Here is a 23,252-nt window from a genome sequence, read left to right as displayed (position 1 = left end):
CACACAGTGACCCCACCTGTAGAATAGTGAGTGCAGCTCTGGAGTATAATACAAGATGTAACTCAGGATCAGTACAGGATAAGTTATGTAATGTATGTACACAGTGACCCCACCAGCAGAATAGTGAGTGCAGCTCTGGAGTATAATACAAGATGTAACTCAGGATCAGTACAGGATAAGTAATGTAATGTATGTACACAGTGACCCCACCAGCAGAATAGTGAGTGCGGCTCTGGAGTATAATACAGGATGTAACTCAGGATCAGTACAGGATAAGTAATATAATGTATGTACACAGTGACCCCACCAGCAGAATAGTGAGTGCAGCTGTGGAGTATAATACAGGATGTAACTCAGGATCAGTACAGGATAAGTTATGTAATGTATGTACACAGTGACCCCACCAGCAGAATAGTGAGTGCGGCTCTGGAGTATAATACAGGATGTAACTCAGGATCAGTACAGGATAAGTGATGTAATGTATGTACACAGTGACCCCACCAGCAGAATAGTGAGTGCAGCTCTGGAGTATAATACAAGATGTAACTCAGGATCAGTACAGGATAAGTAATGTAATGTATGTACACAGTGACCCCACCAGCAGAATAGTGAGTGCGGCTCTGGAGTATAATACAGGATGTAACTCAGGATCAGTACAGGATAAGTAATATAATGTATTGTATCTATATATTTTGTGTATACATCCTGTTGTCCGGCAATAGGCATAGTGACCTTGTTGAATCATTAAAGGGTCTTCAAAAGGGGAACGGGAGGGGTAGACATTTGCAGATTTGAAGAAATCCTGTGTATTATTCTGGTCTTATCTCCTAATGCATTCTCCTGTTCATTCTATTATCCGCAGTCATCTGACCTGTACTGTAGATGTAAGGACATTAGTTTCAGCAATTGAGGGATCTGGCAGATTTGTATATAAATCTTTGGATGTGAATGGAAAAGGAAACACTGATGATATTTGATTGGTGTTTTTTTCTCTTCCTGTGTACTATCAGCACCAGTAACCGATGGTACACCTGTTCTCACAGTATGGGCCCCTCCTGGAATAGCGGGTGAAGAGGATTGTCAGGATTCCCTTTATTGTGCCTCGGATATACACAGCAGTCTTCTGATTGTATCATTAGCTTTATCCTTGCTGTAGTGGAATCATCCTGCAGGTGTTTGTATACAAGGGGAGCACCCCGAGCCACCGATGAGACAGGAAATGGGCCCATAAACCATATACACTGCTCAAAAAATAAAGGGAACATGGAATATGTCATGTAAATTTTCTTTTAAAGATTAGAGTTAGATACTAAAACATGTTCTTCTATTCTAATCTGTTTCTTTCGGACTTAAAATTTTTTTTTTTCACTTTTTGTACATTGTTATGGGGGCTGCCATATTGCCTGGGCTGTTCTTAACAGCATTTAATGACATGCTTTACAGCAAGACTCATGGACATAGACGACAATAGGCCAACTCTGTCTACTTAAGATGAATGTGAAACAACATTGAGTGTGCTCTGTGACCTTTGAAAAGGTCATTCCACAGCTGCTAATGTCTCCTCTATCTACTGGTGTCACATGTCGCTGCAATGCTTTACAGATCACTTTACAGCAGTCTCATCACCACAGACAGACCTGGAAGTGTCAGCTTAGTTTTAGCCCCAGTGTTGAGAATTAAAACTACAAGATATCAGGATTATTTTATAATATAGATAAAAATATGAAAAATTAAAAAAAAAATGTCAAGAAAAATTCTTTAAAAATATACCTAACATAAAAACATTTAAACAAGAAATCATTTTTTGACGACACTAATTCATTTAAGGGATTGGAAAAACAGCTTAGCCCCATTCACTTCAGTGGAACTAAGCTGCAATACCACATACAAACTGAGGACAAGAGGGGTGCTGTTTCTGGAAGGAAGTGACTACTATATTTCTCTAAACCTGAATAACCCCTTGTAAAAAAAATTAGTATATTTAGCCCCAGAATACAGCGAGTGACACGGGCTGTGATCTGTGGCCGTACAGCTCGCCGCTGAAGGTCAGCAACACTTTTTTCCTCCAAAAGAAGCTGCTTTTTTTTTTTTTATTACTTTTCTTCCCTCCGTGCTGTGCTCCTTACCAATCCTCGCTTCTAAATTATTGTAGGAAATCCAAATTTATACTGTAATTTCCTTCTTCTTTTCTGAAAGCGCCATTAAGGGAGACTAAGATTGTTCTCTTCAAGGTGTTGGAACATTTCAATTACTATGTAAATGATGAGGCGTGGGGTTTTATCGTCGTGACGAAATGCGCTGTAGTTTTTAATCTCTGAGGTGATGGGATCGACCCTGTGTCAGGGATGAGTAATGGCGGCATTATTATAGTAATACTTTATAATGTGCAAGAAGACGCCATTTCATATTGTTATCATGGTGATGTAATAAGATTTTGTTTTTCATAGCTCACAATATGGCTGCCTCCCCTGAGTGATGTCACAATGTTATTGTATATTCAATTACTTATTTCTCATCTCATGTACAACAGAAGCCATCTTACTTTAGGTTGCCTAGCAACCATCCATCCTCTTGGGCTGACTATTAAGTTCATAGGTAACACATACTGTAATTCAGGGATGGGGAACCATCACCATGTTATCCAGGAAGTGACATCGCCATGTAATCCAGGAAGTGACATCACCATGTTATCCAGGAAGTGACATCACCATGTTATCCAGGAAGTGACATCACCATGTAATCCAGGAAATGACATCACCATGTAATCCAGAAAGTGACATCACCATGTTATCCAGGAAGTGAAGCCTTGATTCAGTAGTAAGTATAGGGAAAAAAGCTCTTTATAAGCATTTCCCATAATAAGTGTAGATTGGTGATTTGTATAACTTTTGGGGGGCAATACAATACTTTTATAAAAATTTTCATTGGACTTCTCCTTTAAGACACAACTCAATTAGTAGATGTCTCAATTAGTCGCCCTAGGTAGCGGCATGCTTTCTGTACGATACTAGATACCTAAGTACTTGGTATTATGGGGAATGTACAGATTTTTGTGGAATATTGTTTCCTGTAAATTATTCAGGAGCACGATATGATAACACATCACCTTACAAGGATAAACATTGTACCGGCAGCACTATCACAGGGGCCTCTGGGGCATGTAGAAGTAATAAGAGATGTGAAGCCGCTGCAATACATTTACTATATGGGGATTTATGTCTTTTATTTGGCAATACAAGATGTAGCTACATAAAATCCAGGTCTAGAGGAGAACCTAGTATTGTAAGCTTAAAGTGACTGTACCACCAGGCCCAGGCTGAAGCACTGGAGGCGGGCTGACCCACCCCCAGTGGAAAGAAACCCCAGCCCCTCCATGACGTGACTTCATTAGAATCAATGGAACTCTATCATAGAGGGGAGGGTTTTTTTCTCCCACTAAGGGTGGGTCAGCCCGCCTCCAGTGCTTCAGCCTGGGCCTGGTGGTACAGTCACTTTAATCTCATTGTATTAGATTAGGGATGGGGAACCTTCAGCCCTTGAGTTTTTTCAAAACTACAATTCCCATCATGCCATCATAAATAGCCAAAACTAATAAAGAATAAAATGTTCCATAGTACATAAAGTAAAGATAAAAGTCTACAGCATAAGTAGTGTCCTCAGAGGAAAACAGGACATAAGATTATATAACATTCCTATAAGTAGGTGCTAGAACCTTCTAACCACTAGGCCCAGAGAGCTTCAAATGTCTATAGGGTGCCCTTTAATATGCACCCATTTTTCAAGGCCTACACTATATTTGAAATATAAAAAAAAAAAAAAAATTACAGTACTTTCAGATGTGGCGCCATGATATTTTCTTTTGCTACACTATCCAAGAAATCGGTAGACGTGACAATTAACCACTACATCTGAATATGCTATGGATCCTCAGGACAGGAAACAACCTTATACATTTTCACAAAGAAGGACAGAATACTTGTAGTAACATGAGTCCAGGATCAGACTACAAAGGATTTGTTTGTAGTCTGTAACCATGGAAACACAGATTTCTGAGCTGTTTATATAGTTGTTGAAAAATGTTTATAAAGGTTGACATAACCTTTAAAATGGTTACCCATCCTATAACAATTGATAGCCTATAGTCCACATATGTCATCAATATTAGATCAGCAGTGGTCCGACTTTCGTTACCCATTCCGGTGAGCTGGTTGAAGGGGCAACGATGCCTCTTTGATGATTACTTTCACTTGTGGCAGGAACTTCAGTGTTGCTTCTTTCATTTGAATAGGATAATTTTTACAGGCTAGATAACCTCTTTAAAGGGATTATGCAGGCTTTGAAAAACATGGCCGCTTCTGGGTGTGGGTTTTGCATCTCAGTTCCATTGAAGTGAATGGAGCTGAATTGTAATACCACACGCAACCTGAGAACAGGGGTGGTGCTGTTCTTACAATAAAAAGTAGTTGTGTTTTGCATAAATGGAAGCCTACGGGATGAAGCCAAAGGAAGTATTGTAGTCCTGTATAATGCAATGGGATCAATTGTATTGTTAAATACCCCCATCAGCAGGAGGGGGGCTCAGCTCACATGCCCCACCTATAATATCTTTACAACAGATGCACATGTTGTTTAAATTTCAATCATATTGAGTCCTTGCTTAATGAAGCCGCACGGCGTGCGGGGTTAAATATAGCATCCCGGCTGATTCCTGAAGTAATGCAGGTGTGCAGGGCCCCATGGATAAATCCAGTTAACAAGACGCTTGCATATGTTACTCAGAAGATCCGGCTCACTGCCAGCTCCTTCTGGCACTCTCCTAGCTGTAACCACTTCACTGCTGGAGGGAGAAACGGCAGAACTGGCTTGTAGGCGTTACCCAGTGTTGTAACCCAGTGTTTAAAGAATAAAGTAAGAAGTGGCTTAAGTAACAGTTCCTTCAAATATGTTATTTTAGGAAGCACCTTCTTTAGCCGCAGGCACAATTTTATTGTATGTTACTGATCTATAGGCTTGATTATGGTTCTTAGGCCCTCTAGCTGTTGTAAAACTACAATTCCCTTCATGCCTAGACACCAGGCATGGTGGGTTTTGTAGTTTTGCAACAGCTGGAGAGAAAGTTGTGACAGGGTGATTTAAAGGAGAAGTCCGGCTAAATTTTTTATTAAAGTATTGTGATGCCCTACAAAAGTTATACACCGTGGATAAAATGGTGATGTCACGAACCGACTCCCAGAGCTGTGCGGGCTGTGGCTGCTGGAGAGGATGATTGCAGAGGGATGCTCAATGTCCCTCCAGTGCCCTGTGTCCCTCAGTGTCCCCCTGCCATCATCCTCTCCAGCAGCCACAGCCCGCACAGCTCTGGGAGTCGGGTCATGACATCACCATTTTATTCAGGAAGTGACATCACTATGTTATCCAGGAAGTGACATCACCATGTTATCCAGGAAGTGACATCACCATGTTATCCAGGAAGTGACATCACCATGTTATCCAGGAAGTGAAGCCTTAATGCAGTAGTAGGTGCAGGGAAAGAAGCACTTTATAAGCATTTCCCGTAATAAGTATATATTGTTGATTTGTATAACTTTTCGGGGGCAATACAATACTTTAATTTTTTTTTTACCGGACTTCTCCTTTAAGTGTTCTCACTGCTGTTATTGAGACCCATATAGTCCCCTGCATGGTGCACAGCTATTTTCCTGCATTGTAGGGGGTGGACTGTTTGCCAGTAGTACACACACTGCTTCTTTTCCCTTACTTCTCTGGCCCGTCACAGCACAGCACATACTCCTCTCTGCAATACTATGACATAGTGCGTGTAGATGTGCACTGAACAGGTGCTAGGGAATGGTTTACACAGAAAGTTATGATTGATAGCATGTGTACTGGGTTTACAATGAGCTTCGTGAGCAGAAATAAACTCAACATCACAGCAAGAAAAGAGGTTGCACCGACCTTCCTCTGCTGAGTAGCTAAAGAGAGGTAGAGAGTACCCTGCAGCACTGTAGACATGCAAGAGTACGAACACTGCTATTTACACAATGAACATCTGTTCTGAGGGTTGTGGGTAAAAAGACATGAGAGAGAAGCCTTGTTTTACTTTTCAGGAACTGTGTGGATTATCTCCAGCAGACAAACTGGCTCAGCATGCAGGTGCACCACACAGGCTTTCTCAGGCTCTCTCCCATTTTCCTATTTCTTGTGTTCTGTCCTATCTAGTTGTTACTAGAGACAGATTTTCCTGGGCAACGGGCGGTAGATGGCAAATTTGAGGCAAGAGAGACACCTAATGGCCAGTTTTTCTGTGGTAAGGAGTGACTTTTAGTAAATGCAGTGATGTAGAAATGTTAGAAATCAAACTGCCTATTAAAAGGAAGGATGTGGGTCAAATCGACGGTGTTCATTTAAAGGATCCATCTAAAAAAAAGGAAGACAATGATTTCTTCAGAGGAGGAGGTTCACTTTAATGGTATTGTCAAGGAATAAAACAAGGGACAACCCTGAAGATGAACTGCAATTCCATCTCATGGCCGTTCATTATAAGCGATCGCTCCATCTGTAAGTAAGGTGTTGCGGCATGCTCGTGAATTTCGCTTAACCTTGGCGATCATTTATCATGATGCTGTTCAGTAATTTTCTGCCTTCCTTGATCCACAGGAACATGAAAACCTGAGAGCTTTTCTGATTCCTGCTTTTCGCCATAATGCATATGTCCGTTTCGCTTGGCTTGCTGTCAGTATGGTGGATTGTCAGGTTTCTGTGTCGGTCGATAAGTCCCCCTCCTCCCTTCCTCCTGCATACATACCCTTCCAGGTACACGATCGCTCTAATCCCGGGGCTTTCTTCGCAGATGGAGTGGTGATGACTCTAAGCCTTGGACTAGCTGGGGGTCTCGCTTCTGACCATTGGAAGGTGTTGAGAGGCCTTAGCTCCCGGCACGTGGAGCAGCATTGTACGAAGGAGGAGGAGGCGTCCATAATGAATATAATCATTTAGACAGAATGATTTGTACAGGGATATTGGCAGGGAAAGCTCCCTGGCCAGTGTCCCAGTCATGTCTCTCTACAGCCTTTCATGTAGCATAGCATGAAAACAAATGCCGACCTTCAGTGGGCACAGTAACGTGTGAAACGTTTGACAACTGTGCTCAATTTTCACCGTAGCAACATCTTCAATGTGCAACTGTGCCAGGAAGCCTTAACTATGTTCTCAGTGAGGGGTTTCATGGCATCTATGGGGTAAACTCGCTGTCAGTAGAGAACCCATCGGTTTTAATCTTTAGGGATATTCAGGAGCTGCAGGACTCCCATAATGACAAAGCCTTGAAACTTTGGAAATTGCCCAAGGGATCTCAACTCAAGACAAGAGTGGAGATCGTGTAAGAGGACCTGCCCTGTTCTTTATTAAATAGCGATCCATTCCACTGCCAGGTCTCTCTGAGTTAAGGCCCTATTACACAAAATGATTATTGACTGTGCTTGGCCACTTACCATCTGTTTCGCTGATAATCGTTTGATGTAATAGGTCATACTGAAAGACAGCGATCAGCTGACATACACAATGTTGGCTGATCGTTGTATTTCAGCATGTTGAATTAAAACGACAATGATTGCAACAGTCTACTGGCTGCAGACCGCTGCTATCTTCTATGGGCCACCCAGACGATCTTGAGATCTGACCTGACAGACCGCTTGCTCCTTAAAGGGAACCTGTCACCCGGGACGCCGGCGCAGAGCCCGCCCGACCCCCCCTGGTGCAGCCCCGGATACTTACCCTTTCCTGCAAGTCCCGCTCCTGGAACTGGTCAGGTGATGAAAATATCCCCGTTGGAAGCGGTGCGCGCGCTGCAGAGATGAGTCCGATGGCCATAGAGGATGGTGGCTCCAGTTATTCTCTATGGGCATCGGACTAATCTCTGCTGATTAGCATACAGCGCGCACTCAGCTTCGGGCGCCGATATCTCCGTCCTAGGACTGGTTCCAGGAGCGAGACTTGCAGGAAAGGGTAAGTATCCGAGGCTGCCCCGGGGGTCGGGAGGGCTCTGCTCCTGCGTCCCGGGTGACAGATTCCCTTTAATATTGCCGCGTGTAATAGGGCCTATTCTCCTTCTGTTTGGGGTATTGTGAATTCAGTCCTAAACCTGACTTTCTTCGCAGCAGGGGGTTCTTCCTTCTCTTCCTTTCCACCTATTGGGACAGTGAGAGTCAAACGCCCTGCATTTGGTTTGGAAGGAACTTGAAAGTTTGGTAGGTTCACTCATCACTAGTCAGCAGCAAAAATGCAGCACACCCGACCCCAGATGATGTAGTATAAGGTTTATGACTTTTCCCAACATGAATGTTCATGTGCATGGGGAGGATGGGAGAGATAGATTATCAGTTGGTATGGCTATCTTTACTTTCCCGACAATTTGACTTTGGACACATAGAGACGCAGCCATACACTGGGCAGTACAGTCAAAGTAATAAGCATCCAATGCCCAGCAAGCATTGTGTGCAGGTCCTATTCTTCCCTGGCACCCATACTCATTGTACATTGGATTTTTGCTTTGTCACCAAGTAAAATATAACTCCACAGTCGCCAGTGTCCATAGGGAGCGCAGCGGATTTTAAGACACCCATCATCACCAAGAGATGACTACATCCCACATCTAGAGACTGTATTAGATAGAGTTGGCTATGCTTTTAGGCGACCATTATAACTTATAACCCAAGAATTGGTCTTTGTTGGCCTCCAGTTGTTCTTAGGGAAGGAAATTGCCCTAGACCTTCGAGTGTCGAAATACAACACCATGGTGGTTGTAACTGTATAAACTAGTGAGTTAGTGTTTGTCTATAAATCTTCACTTCTCCAACAATTTTTCACGGCCTATCTATTTGTAGAAAGGAATATTTATGATACACTTAAGACTTGTTTGCAGTTGTATCCTTCAGTGGGAGCAAAGACCTGTAAAGAATGGTCCATAGTTATCGATGTTCAGTCTGTTATCAAGGTATAGAATCCATCCCTGGTTATTTGGCTCAATCCTTTGATACGGCAGTGGCTTGAGGTTCAGTAATACCTTCCTATTAAATAGACAGGTCTTGTCCTCTGTCCCCGAGGAGTAACCATCAATTAATAGACGTTGAAGTTTCCGGGCTGTGATTGCGGCTGATCCGTAATTGACTGACAACTGCATAGCCGGAGCGTTTTATCGGCTGATTGATAGCTATACAGCTGCCATTTGGTAACGCGGCTCTTGTGTTTCCCTGGCAGCTTAATCCATAATAATAGTTTAGCTGATAAACAGATCAACCGGATTTAGTCGTCTCAATGTTTTTTCTTCTTCACATTTTGTGTTTCGTGCTGATTCTCGCTCCTCAGCCTCCCTCACATTTATCCAACTTAATTCTTGTGTCCTACTGGCTTGTAAGCCGCAATTGCTGCTACTTTACCCCCTGGCTACAGTTCAGATTTCCAGGGGGCCGCTGAGCTTTACTGTACTATTTTAGGAATATCACACGTTGTTGGATAGAGTACAAGATTGACTACCCATAGTGCGCACACTTCACAGCCAATATAAATGGTTTTTTTCTGGACTTGTGCTGTGTAAATAACGCGATGCAGAATATCAACTCTCTTTACTGGAGCTGCAACACCAGTTATGAACTATAGACAGGTGAGGCACTGTTTCTAGAAGGAGGTGTCCATGTTTTTTTAATCTTGTACAACCCCTTAAAGCTACTCTGTACCCACAATCTGCCCCCCCCCCCCCAACCACTTGTACCTTCGGATAGCTGCTTTTATTCCAAGATCTGTCCTGTGGTCCGTTCGGCAGGTGATGCAGTTATTGTCTTAAAAAAATACTTTTAAATTTGAAGCCCGTGCCAAACGGGAGTATGTGTGCCCTAACTTTGCACCAACCCTCCGTCCCTCCTTCCCACCCACTTCATCATTAGGAATGCCACTGAAACATTTTCCCCATGCTGAACATTGCACAATCCAGCCCATGTGCCGGGCTGCCACAGGTGGGGAATAGGAGACAATCTGCCTGGAGCATTCCTAATGCTGAAGAGGGTGGGGAGGAGGGACAGAGAGGTTGTGCAAAGTTAGGGCACAGATACTCCTGTTTGGCACGGGCTTCAAGTTTAAAATATTCTTTTAAGACAATAACTGCATCACCTGCCGAACGGACCCTAGGACAGATCTTGGATTAAAAGCAGCTATCCGAAGGGACAAGTGGTTTTGGGGGGTGGGGGGGGGCAGATTGTGGGTACAGAGTTGCTTTAAAGAGGTGTTCCCAAGCACATGTTAATTCTTTGGGCGGACGTCAGAAGCTGCCTGAGCATAGAATGGAGTCAATAGCACGGGCGGAGGCCGGAGAGTCAAGCAGGAGTGCGCGGGGCAAGCTGCAGAATTTGCGGGATGTTATACGTGAGAATTCCTCAGTGTGCACATACCCTTAGACAAATATAACATATATAAATAACTGATAGAGATTAGCGCAACATGAGCATGCTTGGGTCCATCCAAGCCCAAGTGTTCGGCATTCGGTTATCAGTGGTTAAAGAAGTTGGACACAAGACCTAGGATGTATCCATGTTTTCCAGGACTCCCAAGGACAGGATCCAACTTCTTCAGCCACCGGTAATCAAATGCCGAGCGCTCAGGCTCGGACAGACCCAGGCATGCTAGAGTCGCACACATGTCTACTGATAGACATGGATCCCACCATTGAGACCTGCACACATCTTTTTAATAGTCCCAGATCCTCGTATTACCTAATGAGCTGTTCACTTGTCAATACATCCAGACAGTGAATAGATGGATGTGTCAAGGGATCTCAGTTTTGGAGATAGGTGCCATCGTTTTTTTTTTTTACATTTTTGGCATATCCTCATTTTCCATCACACTGTCCCGCCACTTGTCTTCTTCCTGGTGCCATCTCTTTCCCAGGTAAGTGACGCACAACCTAATCCCCAGGGCCCACATGATGGAAAACATGATCAATCAATCAATCAATACATTGTGGTGGTGGACCGAGGCGAACATGAATGCTCTGACCAGGCTGGAGCTCTACCTCCCACTCATTAAGCCATCACAATTTAGACTACAATGGCCTATATGTCTCTTTATGACGCTCTCCTCAAGGAGAAACCTCATCCTTTTGGTCCCAATTTAGCCCTTGTCAGACCCTTACGCTTGCTCGTTTTTCCTGCTTCCAATACATCAACTTCAACCACTGATCGCTTGCTGCTGTCTCCTCTCCAAACGACGTTCTAACAGGGTAATCAGGGTAATAAGTAGAGTTAAGTTCCTGCCACTGATGCATAGTAAGCTTAGTCAATAGATGACTTCCTGTTTGGCATGTAACCATTTATTATAACACCCACACTGTAAAGTAGCGCCCCCCAGGTGATGGATTGGTATTACCAACTCTCATTTGGAGCAGTGTACCTCCACCATGTCCCCAAACAGCCATAGAGTTTAACAAGTAAGTCGTGTTTAGACTGCTGGGTTTGCTCAATCATAATAACGCTGTGTGGGTTGTAATAAGTCATGTTCTATTACAGTTGCCCTTTAAGAGGCATTGTTTAGAGCCTATGGCACCTCTGTGGTTTACAATCGGTCTGGCTTTGATAATAGGATCTGTGCCACGTTACTTTTGCTGAGTCCAGCCTTTCCTCCGACATGACAAATGAGGCAATATATTGCAGAATGCAGTACATGCATCCCGGGGCTCGGAACAGCTGCGATCAAATAAGAGCGGGCCGGGAGCCCAAATCAGGGGTGTCTGAGCCCCTTATGGGAAATCACCATACAATTCTGGGGGATTATTTAATAAGTTTGTTCTTTTGATAAATAAGCAGATTTCAGTGTTTTCATCTTCTGTTAAATTGTGCAAAATTCCAGATTATTTCTGTTTCCGAGGAGACTGGTGACAACTAATATGGCTTCTATTATAGATCTCACCAGGGTTGTCACCCCGAAGAGATTGGTGACAACTAATATGGCCTCTGTTGCAGTTCTCACCAGTGTTGACATCTAGATGAGACTGGTGACAATAAACATGCCTCTCCAGCCATGGTAGCCATGTTGGCATGCAAGCCATCTCAAGTGTTGATTGTCTGATTTCCATCTTCTTTGGGGCAGAATACCCTCCAGAACCCTCTGAGCTGGGGAAATATCCTTTTACTAAGTCAAGGTCTGTATTTCTGGCCACGTTTTCCGAGACAAGATGTGGCAGCCGTTTGTAAAGTCTTGTAGATTTCTCTATAGTCAGCAAAGACCTAAGACGGTGCCCTGCTCTAGATGGAGGATGGGTACCCCAAAACAGCTGTCTACTAATAGGTTTCTGACGTAGGTAAATAATATGCTAAAGAAGCATTAGCATTACCTGTGTGCCTTAGTTCTGAAGCCACCAAAGATTCATTTGTTTTGGGGTCTTAGCACTATATTTTATGGTTGTACTTATTTGAGCATCTGCTCAGTATCACAGTTCCCAGGATGCATTGCTTTCCCTCAGCTTTTCATTGTCCTCCCACCCTGCCAACCTCCTCCCACAGCACTCCTGCCAGTTTCCCACCCAAAGATGTTGCATAACATCTCATTTCACTACAGACTATCTTACAATCAATGAGTTTAAAGCACCTGCTGCAGTCACTTCCTTTCTGCTCTTTCTGTATCATCATTTAATTCTTACATAAATGTCCCAATAAAAAAAATATATGTATTTGTCTAAAGGACAGGAAAACAGTGAAGTAGGCTGGGGGCGCTGTTTAGAGGTGGTGACATCACTTGAGGGTGGGGCTATTGCTCAAAGACAAGACCCAACCAAGGCTTCTGTGATATCAGATATCATAAGATGATGTATTGTCTACAGAGAGAGAGGATTTGGGGAGATGGAGACAATATACAGTTTGTAGTTCTTCTGTTTTTAACTTAATGTTGGGGGTGATCCATGCAAAATCTGATGAAGTATTGGTATATTGGTATATATCTAATATTAGGATAGTAGCTTTATTTTAATAAAATGTTCTGATACCAGAATACCCCTTAAAGAAGTCAAACACTGACTAACAGCATAGCCACCCCCAGGTGGCACTAGAGAGACTGTTTTCTTCCTTTTGGAGAAAAGCTGATTTGCATAATTCTTTCCCATAAACCATTGCTTCAGCTGGATCTCCTTAAGGAGAGTTAGTACACCACAGGGCTGTGTCAGTTTTCTGTACATGACTCCCTTAGTCCCACATTACCTGATAAAATCCACAATGTCTTACAGTACCAGCATTGTAAATGTAATCACTATTATTTAAATTCCTAAATTATGTAAATTCCTATGTGTCGGGGGTAGCAGCCCTAACATCCCCTATCATCCTTCAGTACTTCCTGCCGATCCCTTGCGGCTGACTGCAGTCTCCTTGTGCTTTCCCTGTCTATGAGGAGCACTGTGCAGCCGTGTCGTAGCTGTCTGGGAATGATAGACTTCTGAGCTAAGGTCACATTTAATGAGGTGCGTATTAAGGCTAATTGGAAAATTAGCAATCCAAGTTGCAGAAGACCCAGACTTACTTGGGAATTTGCTTAATCACCTCTCCGGCTTGTATATTGTGTTGATACTCTTCGGCTGAGTGTGATGTTCCACCCCTGCAATTACCGCTTATATACCGTGTAAACGCTTCTTCGCCAGGAGAATACGCAAACAATTATACAGAACGCTGTGTTTAGGCTGAGCTAGAGAGCGATGCGTGAGAATAGGTTAACTCTTAGAGGAGTTAGCTTACATTAGGGCATCTATATCATATTCTATTATGGCTCCATTGGGGAGCGCAGTTAAAACCATTTAAAGGTAAAGTATCAGGCTGTATCATGCTCAGAGGTGTAGACGTGGGCAGATAGCTGAAACCAATTGTACTATCTCCCTGCAGATGGATTTGCAAAATTATAAAAACCTGTTTTGCTTCCAAACTAACGTGTCATTGAGCAGCAGCATGCAGGCCTCCTCCCTCCCCACCCTGCCTTTCTAGTTCTATGTCCTGTACATCAATCATGCAGGACAGAGAGAACCACAAGATCTCCAGAACAGTCTTCTGGTTCTCCTGTGTCAGACTGCTAGGAGGAGGAGTGGGAAGGAGCAGGATACAGATTGCTAGGAGGAGGAGTGGAGGGAGCAGGGTGGGGATGCAGACTGCTAGGAGGAGTAGTGGGAGGAAGCAGGAAGCGCATGCAGCTTGCTAGGAGGAGTAGTGGAGGGAGCAAGGCAGGGAGGCAGACAGGCTGCTTGGAGGAGTAGTGGAGGGAGCAGGGTGGGGATGTGGACTGCTAGGAGGAGTAGTGGAGAGAGAAAGGCAGGGAGGCAGACAGGCTGCTTGGAGGAGTAGTGGAGGGAGCAGGGTGGGGATGTGGACTGCTAGGAGGAGGAGTTGGAGGAAGCAGCAGCACAGGGATGGAGACTGCAAGTAGGAGTAGCGAAGGGAGAAGGGCAGGGAGGCAGGCAGGCCACTAGGAGGAGGAGTGGAGGGAGCAGGAGAGGCGGGCAGGCTGCAAGGAGGAGGAGTAGTGGAGGGAGCAGGAGAGGCAGGCAGGCTGCAAGGAGGAGTTGTAGTGGAGGGTGCACTCTGCTAGAAGGTGTAGTGGAGGGAGCAGGGTGGGGATGTACACTGCTGAGAGGAGTAGTGGGAGGGAGCAGCACAGGGTTGGAGACTGCAAGTAGGAGTAGTGGAGGGAGCAGGATGGAGTTGCAGACGGGGAGTAGTGGGAAGAATACCAGAGAATTACTGACACTCACCCAACCAGCCAGGAAAGGTTTCTGCACAATGAGCAGCTGAGCTGGAAAGAAAGCACCAAGCACCATTAAAGGGGTATTCCCCCAAAAATTATTTTTGCATTAATATGTTGCCCACCCGTAGCTTTCCATCTTTCTAATATAAACTTATTATGGATTCTGCACAGTTTTGCTGCTATCTAGATGCATTCACCCCCCCCCCCCCACACCAAATGCAGAGAATCATCAGCTCTCAGTCCAACCCTGACACGCTCCCTGCTCCTGGCCCGCACCCTCCGAGACGGCATCACGTGTCCTCAGTCTCTTCAATGGGCCGGGTTAGCGCTTGTACCCCAGTCCACTGAAGAGAGGGAGGATAGTGAGACAGTCACAGCTGCTGCTGCTGTTCACTGTCTGCCTCACTAAGAGCACCCAGAGCTCACCCGCCCCGCACCCTGTATCCCCCCACCCCCCGCAGCTCACCCGTTGGCCTGTGAGTGCAGCCCCCCCTCCCCACCCCCCAAAGCGATCTCCCGGCAACCCCCGTCCCCCTCCCTACAGCCCGATCTCCAGGTGCCCCCCCCCCCCAGTATAGCCTGCAGCCACCCTCCATCACCGATCCCTCCCCCCTGCGTCTCACCCGGCAGAAGCTGTGGCTTTCCCAGTTCTTGCAGAACTACAGCTCCCAGCATGCTCAGCCTTCTCTCCATGCATGCAGGGAGTTGTAGTTCTGCCCGAGCCGGGAGAGCCGGTCTGTAAGTGCATGTGATCCCAACCATGTAATGCCGCCTGCCGACTGCCCCCACCGTGTAATGCCGCCTGCCCCAACCATGTAACCCGGCCGCCCGCATCGCCACCTCCGCACTGGCGTCTCACCCGGCCGCCCGCATTAGCAACCAGGTGAGATCAGTGCGGAGCCCGAGCTGTAGTTCTGCAAGAACTGGGAAAGCCACAGCTTCTGCCGGGTGAGACGCAGGGGGGAGGGATCGGTGATGGAGGGTGGCTGCAGGCTATACTGGGGGGGGGGGGGGGGGGGGGCACCTGGAGATCGGGCTGTAGGGAGGGGGACGGGGGTTGCCGGGAGATCGCTTTGGGGGGTTGGGAAGGAGGGCTGCACTCACAGGCCAACGGGTGAGCTGCGGGGGGTGGGGGGATACAGGGTGCGGGGCGGGTGAGCTCTGGGTGCTCTTAGTGAGGCAGACAGTGAACAGCAGCAGCAGCTGTGACTGTCTCACTATCCTCCCTCTCTTCAGTGGACTGGGGTACAAGCGCTAACCCGGCCCATTGAAGAGACTGAGGACACGTGATGCCGTCTCGGAGGGTGCGGGCCAGGAGCAGGGAGCGTGTCAGGGTTGGACTGAGAGCTGATGATTCTCTGCATTTGGTGGGGGGGTGAATGCATCTAGATAGCAGCAAAACTGTGCAGAATCCATAATAAGTTTATATTGGAAAGATGGAAAGCTACGGGTGGGCAACATATTAATGCAAAAATAATTTTGGGGGGAATACCCCTTTAATATATTTATGCATGTATCCACATTTTGTGGCATCTTAATATCCAGGATAACTACTTTAAAGGTTTGGTCAGAATCCATATATACATAAGTATTTAGTGTTTTGTATGGTATCATTTGTATGGCAGTATTTAGGTATAAAAATGTGTGTAAAAATGTCCATGAATCTCTAATACTGCATGGAAGGGGAGGAGTAGGAAACTACTTTGACTATTTTCTATATATATTTCTATATATTTCCTGCACTCTATATACGGCTGTATACAACTTATTTCCCCAGCGAGATTTCTTCTCATCGGTAATTATGCTTTTATCTTGTATTTCAGAACAAAGTGCTGAATGTGGATGGTGTTAAAGTCAAGCTGCAGGTAAAGAACACAGTGTTTCCTTCATGTTTTCTCCCGTTTAATGTACTTTAATGTACCGTAATGCCGTGACTGTGATTTTCACGCTTCGTGACTATATTATTGCCTGGCTTCTCTTTCTTAAAGATCTGGGACACTGCCGGACAGGAGCGATTTCGTAGTGTTACACATGCCTATTACAGAGACGCCCACGGTGAGTACGTGGACAAACCAGGACGCTCTGGTGCTTCTTCTAGGTTCAGGGTGAGGAGATTCAGGCTATGTTCACACAATGTTTTTTTAGGGTGCGTTCACACGTACAGGATCTACAGCAGATCTGCAGCGGATTTGATGGCGCAGATTTGAATCTGCAGCAGATTTGATGGCCCAGAGTTACTTTGCATTGAATCTGCAACTTCAAATCTGCTGGAGCTCCTGTACGTGTGAATGCACCCTTAGGCTATGTTCACACTATTTAGTGAATTGCGGCCGTAGAAACCCATGTCAGTTCACACGATGAAGCAAGTGGCTCCAGCCGCTTGCTTCATTGTGTGCAGTGGCAAGTTCTGATGCGGGTGCGCGCTCATGCGCCCGCATCAGAACCCTGCGGCTGGAAAGATCATCTGGCCAGTACTTAAGTACCGGGATGATCCAGGCATAGACCGGCCGGGTCACGGAACGGACGGTCTCATCTGTAGTGTGAACATAGTCTCAAGGTGAAAAAATGGCTTCTGTTTTTTCATTTTAGTTAATGATAAATTTTTAATGGTAAAAAATGATCATCGTAATTATCAAAAAATTTTATTTTTTCACCTTAAAAAACCATTGTGCCAACATAGCCTTAAGCTGCTGTCTCCAAAGTTCTGGTACTGGTTGTTTTAGGCTACAGTGACACGTTCGTAGCCACACCGCAGACTCGTAGCTACAGACAGCAATATAGATGTGGATTCATAGCTGTCCACAATGCACGGATCTTTTTTTTGTGGCACATATCACAGCACCGTAACACATACAGGGGTGTGAACGGGGCCATTCAAATGAGTCTAAATGCAGCCTAATTTGTATCTGTGCAGCAGAACTGACGGGTAAAGAACCAGAAAATGTCTTACTAAGTGGCTCAAAAATCCATCATAAAAGATGGTGGGAGGGAGGGGGGGGGGCAGCCCTAGTTTCTCACTTAGGGGGATATTTATCAAACTAGTGTAAAGTAGAATTGTCTAAGTTGCCCCTAGCAACCAGTCAGATTCCACCTTTCAGTTTTCAAATCATCTGTGAGGAATGAAAGGTGGAATCTGATTGGTTGCTAGGGGCAACTAAGACAATTCTACTTTACAGTAGTTTGATAAATCTCCCCCTTAGTGCTTCAAAAAAAAATATATTAAGGAAAAGGAGAAGAAATATCTTACAGAGTAGCTCAATGAATTTCTTCTAGTGTAAAACCATTGTAGAAGATGGTGAGATGGGGAGGGAGGAGGGGGATGCAGCTGCAGTTTCTCATTCCTTTGGGAAAACATGACGGAGAAAGAAGAGAAACATTTATAGATAGGGTACTTAGTGCTTTGTATGAAATAATGTGGAAAAGAGAGAAAAGTAATGTACATAATGGCTCAAAAGATCCATGTAGCCTGAAACCATTGTTGGAAATGGTGAAGAGGCGAAGGGGGGGTATGCAGGGAACAGTGAAAATAAAAGGAAATTTCTTACAGTAAAGTAATACAAAAAACGATCTAGTGTGAAACCATCATTAAAAATAGTGATCCGGGGGATAGAGGAGGGTCTGCATCTGTAGTTTCTAACTAGTGCTTTAGAGAGACCAATGAGGGGAAGAGGAGAGGAAATGTCTTAAGGGCTAGAGCTCAGAGCTCCCCATAGGACACAACGAGCCGCTGCTTCATTGTGTGAACTGACAGGGTTTCCTAACGCCGCAATTCACTGAATTGCGGCCGCAGATAACTGACATGTAAGTTCTTTGTGGCGCCGCACGGGATCCCGGCCGGAGCATATACGATGTGTATACGCTCCTGCCGGGATCCCATAGAACAATAGGTATTGTTCCACAACGTGCAAAATACGGCCGTTGTTGCTGATGGCAACAACGGCCGTACTTTTACGTAGTGTGAACATAGCCTTATGCCAAATGATTATCGGACAGTAATCGCCCAAGAACGTCTAATAGCGTCTGTACATAGTGGCTCAAAAGCCCTAGTGTAAAACAATTGATGAAGATGGTGAAGGGGGAGGGAGGAGGGGGATGCAGCTGCTGTAAAGGATGTCAGATAGACATCTATTTTTAACTTCTGCTATAACCTACCATTAGGGGGCAGTCGTGCGTTTAATCCCAATAATGACTATTGATCCTTCAGAATATGTCTACGTGCCAGTCCTTCAGAAATACATTAGTGATGAGCACATACAGGTCAATCTCTGAAATACTTAGGATGAGTGAAGGAAATTGTAATTCCATGCATTCTTTAATTACAGTCTGGATGATACGGCTCATTAGGCCTCGTGCACCTCGCAGCCATTGAGCATCGCAGCCCTTTAAGCCTGGCTGATCGATCAAGAGCAAGGTTATTGGCAGGAATTCCTCCATATTGCACCATCTACTATATCCATTCATTGAGGAGGAGGAGGAAGTAGTTTATGGTGTGCATTTCAGAGGAAGGTTTAGAGGGCGCATTAATTCACACGGCATTATATCTATAAAGCCTCATGCATTGTGTATTCATATATCAACACTGGCTAGACAGCAGAAATGGGCTTTATATATATAGTAGTTGCCTTGTCTAGGTCCTAACTGTGACTTCCAGTACTCAGATACCCTCAGGACTTGCAGTAAAGCCAGTGCTCAAGTGCTCAAGAAAAACATAGCAAGCTCAAATCAACGCTAGCAAATAATAATAAGAAAAATAGGAAGTCACAACAGTGGCGGAGCTACCATAAAGACGAACCCCAACACTACTATACATTAAGGGCACCTGCAGGCCCCTGGCTGTTTCAGCATAATGAACGCTCACAGTTAAATTCTGGGGCGTTCTGACTAACAGAGCAAGAAGCCATCCTGCCCTGCCAGCCTCTCTTGTGGCCAGAGGAAACATTGTACCTCCAGCCACAAGAGCCCCCCACCCAATACACATACTCACCTGGCCCGGTGCAGTCCCCCAGTGTTCATGCTCCCAGCTCCCTGGTGAGAACGAAGGAACAATGGGAGACTGCGGTGGGCAGAAAAGTAGAGGTAGCGGGGGGAGAAGGGAACGTATAGGACGCAAAGTTTTCTGCTGTAGAGGCCCATAAATCCTAGCTATGAGTCAGACTCACCGAATAGATAGTGGGAGAAACATATGATATTGATGGCAGACATAAATGAAGCAGAAGATGACAAATAGGAAAAAATATAAAGACTGACCCTTGCTAGCTGTTTCTAATCTTTCCCTAGACCTTGCCCTGAACTGACTTAACAGCCGACAACTAAGCTTCACTGTCCCTGTAAATGTCCCTATGGAAGCCCTGGACTAACTCTCTCTAACAGAAACAATAATCCGACTCTTGGACCCATAGAGTAAACAAGGCTGAATTAAAAACTAAAACAACACAATACCTATTAACAAGAACAGAACAAGATAGTAGAGAGGTACAAGGAATACTGGGGTATAACACATAGAACGTATGCTATAATCCACACTGTACTGCACTGGTCAGAGATATTTACAGCAATGCAGACTAATAAGAACACTGCACTAAACAATCCAGATTTTTTTTTGTGAATTTCTTCAATCTTATTTTTCCCCTATTGAAATTAAGAAATGATAAGGAATTTGATATGTGTCCCAGTCGATCAGCTCCCTCCCCCCTCTCACAGCGCTGCACTTTACTGTATAAACAAGACATTTGCTCTCTGATCAATATTTCCAGCTACTTGTTTAATTTCATGTCATGCCGGGATGGACACTTTCTGTTTAGAGAGGGATACTTGGCCGAAGCTGTCAAAATTGAGACATCCTGAATATGCAGCTGCTGATGGATGTCTATAGGGCTGCTGAATACATTGACATTTAGTTACATGCAAGTCATGGGAACATTACTGCAAGGCAAATTCCATGTGGTCTCTATGGCCAGTTGCAGATGAGTGCGATATGGCTGTATTATGGCTACAAGTCGTGGTTCTAGTGACCCAATGTTACAGTATCCTAGAGATCAATGATGATTTCAGTTTGGGTCATTAGATCCATAGTCGGGCCAGGACTTTCGAGAGGGGTCATCTATAACTGACCTATCGGAAATAAGATGACTGGCAATTCTACAGCTACTGGATGGAGTTGGAGACTTTTGGGCCTGTGCTAGTTACAGAGTCAATATTGGAGCTGCTTAAAGGGGAGGTCAGTACAGAGCAACCTTAATGCAGTTTTTGATTTTGAAGTTCTATATTTAGAGGCGTCTTGTATTTCAGGCAGGACTGGAAACTATTGCTAATTCATCGAGAGACAAAGCAGCACAGGGCTAAATCAGATTAGCGTCCCAGATTCAACACTTCTATGAAACGCTATCTCCCTGTTTGTCTCCACAGCTCTGCTCCTGCTTTATGATATTACCAATAAGATGTCGTTCGACAATATCCAGGTAAGATGGATGAAATCTTAAGAAGGCTTCTCGGAAGTTTGTTTCACTAAGGCTTTTTATGTGCTTAAAGTGTACCTATTGTTATAACTTTCAAAATCTAAATCAACAATCAATGTCATATAAAGCAAGTTTACAATATACATTCTTTTTTTTTTAATTATCATGCTGTAAAAGACAGCTATAGTTACCAGAAATCCAGGTCCAGTCTCCTGAAGGCAGCTATATAACAGCTATACTTACCTGTATCCAGGTCCAGTCTCCTAAGGGCTGCTTTACAACATCTATACTTACCAGAAACCCAGGTCCAGTCTCCTGAAGGCTGCTATATAAGGGCCAGTTCACACAAAATAAAATCGTCAGACAAGTCATTTCTTTTAGCGGACAGCTATAGAGAGCTGAGGCACGTGAGCCCTCCCATAGAGAAACCGTTTCACACTGAAGCAGACAGGATTGCACTTCGGAACTCTCCACCAACTTTACTCTGTGTGAACTCGCCCTTACATCTATATTTACCATAAAATCCAAGTCTAGTCTCCTGAAGGCTACTATATAACAGCTATACTTACTGTTTCCAGGTCCAGTCTCCTGAATGCAGCTATATAACAGCTATACTTACTGTATACAGGTCCAGTCTCCTGAATGCAGCTATATAACCTGTATACTTACTGTATCCAGGTCCAGTCTCCTGAATGCAGCTATATAACAGCTATACTTACTGTATCCAGGTCCAGTCTCCTGAAGGCTGCTATATAACAGCTATACTTACTGTATCCAGGTCCAGTCTCCTGAAGGCTGCTATATAACAGCTATACTTACTGTATCCAGGTCCAGTCTCATAAAGGCAGCTATATAACAGCTATACTTACTGTATCCAGGTCCAGTCTCCAGACCTATAACAGCTATACTTACCAGAAATCCACTAAAGGTGTGCAACACAATTTTAATAACCTGACAAACCCTTCTTTTTTATCCACCAAGTGGGCGTGTCGTGGTTGTGCCCTTTAAAACCGTCTGCAGCCGACAGATTTACTAAGCAAACCGTTATTTCTTTGACAGGTTTTGTATTTTAAAAACAGCCACTCCGTGCCTCTCCATTCCGGGTGACTGGAAAAGCTCGATCCAGTCCTGGGAAAGTGGGAGAAGTTTCCCAGAACTGAATCCAGCTTTTCCAGGCACAGAACAGCGTGGAGCAGCAAGGAGTTCAAAGACAGCCGTATGACAGGTCGACCTCCGAGCCGCTTCGCTAGTACGGTAAATTCGCTCATCCCTAGTTAAAGGTTTTGTAGAAACCCAAGAAAAGCTGAGGTACAACAGTTAAAAATAACACAAGTACATTTTATTCTTCAATGGTTCTAACATAGATTACAATTTCCTGGAGAAACCCTTTAAGTAGCTTTTATGAATGGCGGTAACTGAAGGTTTCCACATGGCGCAGGCTCTGTATAGCAGCCGCGCAGGCAGCGATATGCCTGCAGTGATAGTGGTCTTTATTTAGACCATAATTGCTCGGGTCTGGAGCTGACAGGAGCTGCTTTGCCTCGGGGAGTTTCAGGAAGACGACGCACAACTGTCGCCCAAAAAAAAAATGTAATGAGATAAAAATAAGAGCTTTACAGAGGCCGGCCTGGTGCTTGTCGCGGGAGCGAAGATCCTCTAAAACCCGATTTCTGAGCCGCTAATTGGAGACGCTTCTATTTCTGTGTCCTGAAGTTTTTATGTTCTCGTATCCTGTGTAATTCTCCTGCGCAGATTACAGAACGGGGGGGCTCAGCATCCGACTGCTGGGAAATGAAATTGCGGAGCGCAAGTTTTAGGCTTAAACTTTTCCCCCGGATGATTGGGTCTTGACTAAATCTCCTGTCGACCTATTAACCAGGTTGTGCTCTGGATTATCGCTCGCACCAAATGACTGCAATGTTGTGGGTTAGAGGAGACTTACAGGAGTCGGCCAGTTGTCACCCACGTCCGCTGTAACTGGGAGATAGTGTAAGTGGGGGCAATGCTTTTCTGTACCCGGTGATCAGGACCCACAAA

General features: G+C 44.8%; 1 protein-coding gene across 1 annotated transcript in view; it reads left to right on the top strand.

Annotated features, from left to right (window-relative positions):
* RAB26 (RAB26, member RAS oncogene family) overlaps nt 1-23,252 on the top strand; it is a 270,507-nt gene that overhangs the window by 207,921 nt on the left and 39,334 nt on the right. The window contains exons 3-5 of the mRNA XM_069984041.1: nt 16,584-16,625; nt 16,749-16,815; nt 21,166-21,218. Of these exons, the coding sequence (XP_069840142.1) occupies nt 16,584-16,625; nt 16,749-16,815; nt 21,166-21,218 (162 nt within the window). The remainder of the gene's footprint in view (nt 1-16,583; nt 16,626-16,748; nt 16,816-21,165; nt 21,219-23,252) is intronic.

The sequence above is a fragment of the Dendropsophus ebraccatus genome, chromosome 9 (assembly GCF_027789765.1).
Source record: "Dendropsophus ebraccatus isolate aDenEbr1 chromosome 9, aDenEbr1.pat, whole genome shotgun sequence".
NCBI classification, from domain to species: Eukaryota; Metazoa; Chordata; class Amphibia; order Anura; family Hylidae; genus Dendropsophus; species Dendropsophus ebraccatus.
Note: the sequence above shows the minus strand (reverse complement) of the source record. Positions and strands in the feature narration are given on the sequence as shown.